We start from the raw sequence: 5,689 nt of genomic DNA, 5'->3' as shown, positions 1-5,689 counted from the left end.
CCCCTTCCCCCTGCCCTCTGGGTTTTAGTGTCCTTTTAATGGGAAGCCATCAGTTTGTGTCTGTCTCAGTACCTGTTTCCAGGAGTTACTCCATTTTTCAAAAGGAGACTCCCACTCGGCCTCTGATCCGTACCCCGGTGGTTTGTACTCCCTGTTGTTAGGCAGCTCTATGGTTGTGAATCCTGGGATTGTAGTTTTCGTCTCTTTGGCCTTCAGGTAAAGATACTTTGGAGGCTTCAAGCTCTTCCAGGAGTCTCTCCAGCACAGCCCGAACACATCCACTTCAACTTTACGTTTTTGCCTGCAAGGTTTGGGCGAAGCGGCTTTCCTGGGAGTAGGCGGAGCAGGGGCAGGCTCATGTTTGGGTTTGGGAGGAGGGGGGACGACTTTGAATTTGATTTTTGGCTTGTTTTTTTCCGCATCATCTGCACTACTGGTGAGCTGATGGAAGTCTCCATTGGAGACTAGTGACCAGTGATAATTCCACTTCGAGAAAGATCTGCAGATTCCAAAAACATTAAAATAAACATGCAAAACCAATGAATATACTATCAGAATGAGTGAACACTGAGAAACGTAGTGCCCCCACCAATGCCTTCCTTAACAGTGTTAGTTCCACCTGTGTGTAATATAAATATAGAGTTGTGAATGAGCAAACAAGAGAGTGATCGTGTACACAGCTAACATCCCGATTTTGAATGCAATGTTCATTTGTAGCACAACCGCATATTCCCCTTTTTTTAAATCGTAAGTGTATTTTTATTCAAGTATGGCCCATAACTAAAAGCATTTACATAAAATAATGATCGACAACATTTTTCTAAATCTGAAATGAAATGACAACAACTTTCGAGCTATGGCAAGCTACACGCTGACAATGTCAAGTTTTGAAGAAGATTTGGAGCGTGCAACAAGGCAGACCTGCTCGGTCCTTTTAGGGAATGATTGTAAAGATTTACAAAGACTGTTTCCTCTCTAACTGGGACGTTTTGGGAGTGATTGGTGGGATTGCTGTGGACAAAGTACACACAGGGATACACTGGTAAGAGAAAATGAGGTTTAACCATGTATCAGCTAATTTAAATAGCTCACCTTACAGTTCAATTCATTTAATATTTTGCAGATGTTCCACTATAACAACTTCCTTCCCGAGACCACCAGAGCCATCATGTCATTGTCCGGTGCTTAGTGTCCCAAGACAATTGTGACTGGTTTAAAGCGATACTATGTAATTTTCTATCTTTCATTAAATTAACCTTATTGTTAATTTGACAACACCAACACATTCTCACTCCCGTATTGTAAACTACGGACGCTTGGTCAGGTGCCTTTGTTATTGATGCTAAAGGTCTCCTTTTAGCGTTATATAGCATGCGCTTGGCGTCCCTTTGACGCTGTTGGGTTAAGGAAAAGCTTGTGGGGGGTGTTACGATTCCCATGACAATAACGGCATAGGTTAAAGACACACACGGGACATGAACCCTGCTCTCCTGGGTGAACGTCCTTTGTTTGCCATTTGTGTTTACCCTTTTCTTTTCTTTTCTTACAGCAGTTCAAGCCCCTGCCTTTTTTGATTTCTTAGAAATAAAAACATTTGAAGTACTTTGGAACACGTCTTTCCTCATCAGTAACAGATCTGTGTGCCTTGTTCTCTCATTATCAATGCTCACATAGTATTTCCTGTTGTGCCCTAGGTAGCGTTGTAAGGGTTTTTTATTTAAATTTCCTGTTGGTGACTCTTACCAAGATTAATTTAGTAAGATGCTAAAGCAGCTCAAACCATCCCATATTCTCACATTTTGTTGGAACTTTTCTTCCTCCATTCGGCCTCCTGTTTGTTCTGCTCTATGATGCTCTGAGCTTTCTTCTCCCATTGGTCTCTAAGCGGCCCGTTGCCGAACGACCTTCGTTCCTCCTTTTTTGACAACATCCTGTTGCCTAGGAGACACGACCAACAAAAAAAACTGATCAGAAACGGCATCAAAGGTGTCACCCATGGGGTTGTGTTGCATTTCTACAGTGTAACGTGTACTGTTTCTCTATGGTTGTTGGTGGTGTGTTCAAGTGCTTGGGATACTTGATGGTTAGTTGTAAAATGTTACTGCAGTACAAGCTTTGACTTGTAAAAGCTTCAGTTGGACATCTTGAAGTAGTTATCATAATGTGGAAAACTAATACTGCAACTAAATGTTAGCCAACTTCGATAAAAATGCCAATATTCTATTTTTTATTCATTCATTTTTAACAAAAGAATACCAGAATGTTCAAAGTAAATCAATCAACATGGATAAAGCATGTTGCAAAACCTCTGTTTCACATTATCTGTAGAGTTGGGTATCGATACAAATTTTATAAAATCAATTAACAAAAATAATCATAACATGTTACGTCACAAATCTTTTATTGTAATTTTCAGCTCCTCTGCGTGTCTCTACGACGTGACGTTAGACAGACATTAGTAGATCTTGGTAGAAGCGTGCTGATTGGTTTTGATTTAGATGACACAAGCAGGAGCTGTTTTTCATGTTTGGTATAATAATTAATAAAACTGGTATTACTTTTTGTTTTTTTCTTCCATTGCTTTAAAAGAAGAACATTTTCAAAACGCACACCAAGCTAGAATGTAGAAAACCTTACCGATAGTTACATATATATATATATATATACATATATACATATATATATATATATATATATATATATATATATATATATATATATATATATATATATATATATATATATATATATATATATATATATATATATATCAATAAATGTTGTGATTGTGCACGTGTTGTGCCATTTACAGATGTATGAAACATTAAGTATCCAAATGCAGAATTCATTAGCTCAAGTATCCTTACATACCGCCAATATAAGACAGATAAATGTTATAGGCCAGTTTTGTTTCAGTCCTTAGAGCAGTGTCTTGTTGAAGACTCACTGGTCAAACTGTGACACAACCCAACAGGCATCACTCTATAATTAAACCCGGGTCAGCAACGTGCTTCAAGGAGCAACAACAACATAACTTCAAATCAAAGAGGTGTTGTAGTGCTTCAGTGATCTTGGAGGGCTTCTATACCTTTTGCAAGCCACCAGATTTCACTGTGTTTCAAGCACCAAAGCTTAGTAAAGCGTGATTTGGGCTTCTGCGTAAAATCTACAACGTAGCTACTTACGTAAGTGCGTGGAGAAAGGGACCTCACTTTGTTTCTCTCGCTATGAATCTAGAGTCGAAGCCGATGCTAAACAGGGTCACTCTCTCTCTCGCTCTACCACACACACACACACACACACACGCTCACACACACACACACACACACACACACAGACGCACGCACGCACGCACGTGAGCCTTGCTACATCAACACAAGTATCCACTTTAGGCCACTAAAGTAGGCTACGGCAAAAGCTCTGAGTGGAGCCTCCACAGAACCATAAATCGCGCATTAGGCTTTATTCACCCATCACTACCGTGATGGATCATACGTCCGGTCTCTGTCAGCTGATTGATAGAAAATCAATCTTTGGGAAATGATCTATAGCTACAGAGCTGTATGTAGCTATGTATAACTTGTATATGTTTACACATCCATGCTAAAGTTGATTTAAAAAAAGGAGTAAAAAAAACGTCTTTTGAAAATTGATCTTGATGCCTTAATTAATAAGAAATTGGAAAATCCAACCTAACCAACGAACATACCCAGAGATTGGTAAGGGGAACCTTCCATAGGATCATCTCTCAATGCAAATCAAACCAGCTATTAAGCTAACAGAAATGACACCATGCCAGTCTCTTAACTCTAGGTATGGTGAAGGGTATGTGATGATGTGGGGGGGTATTTTAATTACAAAGGCCAAGGGAACTTTGTCAGGATGCATAGTATCCTAGATTCATGAAATAGCTGGCTTTTAAAATTAAAAATGTGCCTGACTGTATGGGAATTTAACGTAGGGGTGTGTATACTTACACACCCCTATGTATGTATGTATGTATGTATTTATGCATGTATATACACATATATATATATATATATATATATATATATATATATATATATATATATATGAATGAGAGAGAAAAAAAAATCTGGATGGTACTTTAAGTGCTTTTGCATTGGCAAGCCATAGAATCAAATGTGTTATGGAGAACTCTGTTTTAAATGGGGTTTACAGACTTTAATCCCCTTCTGTCTGGAAGATGGATTTAGCAATGACTGTGTTGATAATGAGGCTGACTTATCCAAACAACCATGACTCAAAATTAGGAAATGAGCTCAGGCGTCAGGCCCCTGCACATGATGACGTTGAAGTCGCTGATGAAAACGGCTGAGAATCAAATAACTGTGACAACATCGTAAGTGTGTCTTTCATCTGTGGATACAAGTGGAGTCTCTGCTCCCGGGATACACAATCTTTTAAACATAATCAGAGTTGTTGGATGGTGGATTTTCATCCTTTGATTAACTATAGTTAGCAGCTCTTCTTAAACTATGCTATGCTATGCTATGTGAAAATGGCTTTTCTGTACTGGACGCGCATAAATCAATTTAATATCCATCTTCTTATCTTACTCCAATTTCAAACAAGAAGCTTATTTATTCAAAAATATTGGAGACTTCTTTTCATAAAAGCAGTGGTGTTAATGTCCAGAGTTCTGTGTCAAGCCCAGAAAACCAACTTGTTATTTAAGCAGAAAGACTGAGAAATTCATAAATGACGGATTCCAAACATACCCATAATTCACATTGACTGCCTACAGCTACAGCTCCGACGATGATTAGGGTGTGTCCCAGTCTGTACCGAAACCCAATTTGTTGTAAGCATTTGTGTAGGTACAGTAGTTGAGGTTAGGTATTGACCTTGAATGGTTAGAGTCAGGGTATCCAACTGGTCGGGGGATAGACCCTCAACAAATCGGGTTTCCAGTACAGATCGGGTATGTTATGTTAGCAATAACTATTGTAGCCTCGAGCCTCTACCCTGCATTGAGGACAAGGGGCGGGCTACAGAGGTTTGGATACTCCACACACATTTCTTTCATTTGCAAACTTAATCTTGCCAAATGTTACTGACTCAAGTGACAGCACCAGCTCCCTCTGGGGACCTAGATAAAAGTGACTTTAATGCGACTTTATCACCTATGCAGTCGTACTGCACAGGTGATAAACACTCGTGGCTGCCTTTGCCACCCATATGACCCTCAGCCTACACATAATAGCAGTTTAACCTAGCCCTAGCTTAGCGCAAAGATTGCTGGATTGATCTCCTGTAAAACTGAGAAAACTGCTTCCAACAACTCTAGCATTATTTTGAGATTAACATTTAAATCCATATATATATATAAGGTGTATTTCAACTTTGATAAATCCGCACTTACCTGATCTAATGTATTTCTGTCTCACTCTCACAGCCCGTCTGTCTGTTTACATCCCTTGCTGTGACCAATAACAGTTTACATTCAGATGAACTACAGTATGTGTCCACTTCTTTCTGCCTTTATCTCTATGCCTGTCTGTCTCAAATCTTTACGGTGGCACAAAGGTACCTGCCTGTCTCTTTGTCTGTCTATCTGACTGTCTCTCTGTCTGCCTTTATCTGTCTCTCTTCAGTCTGTTTAAGCAGTTAACTTTCATGTGCTTCCACTCAGCGTCTGTCTTGTATATCTGCTGTGTGGTAAGCA

General features: G+C 39.3%; 1 protein-coding gene across 2 annotated transcripts in view; it reads right to left on the bottom strand.

Moving 5' to 3' along the window:
* Positions 1 to 5,689, bottom strand: part of LOC117959553 (golgin subfamily A member 6-like protein 22) — a 10,506-nt gene extending 4,817 nt beyond the window's left edge. For both annotated transcript variants that reach the window (XM_034896766.1, XM_034896767.1), the window contains exons 1-3: positions 5,387 to 5,689; positions 1,797 to 1,938; positions 73 to 499 (exon numbers count right to left, since the gene is read on the bottom strand). In XM_034896766.1, coding sequence (XP_034752657.1) covers positions 73 to 499; positions 1,797 to 1,930 — 561 coding nt within the window. In that variant the 5' untranslated portion in view covers positions 1,931 to 1,938; positions 5,387 to 5,689. The remainder of the gene's footprint in view (positions 1 to 72; positions 500 to 1,796; positions 1,939 to 5,386) is intronic.

This window comes from Etheostoma cragini, chromosome 16 (genome assembly GCF_013103735.1).
Source record: "Etheostoma cragini isolate CJK2018 chromosome 16, CSU_Ecrag_1.0, whole genome shotgun sequence".
Lineage (NCBI taxonomy): Eukaryota > Metazoa > Chordata > Actinopteri > Perciformes > Percidae > Etheostoma > Etheostoma cragini.
The sequence above is the reverse complement of the archived record's forward strand: the minus strand, read 5'-3'. Positions and strand labels throughout refer to the sequence as shown.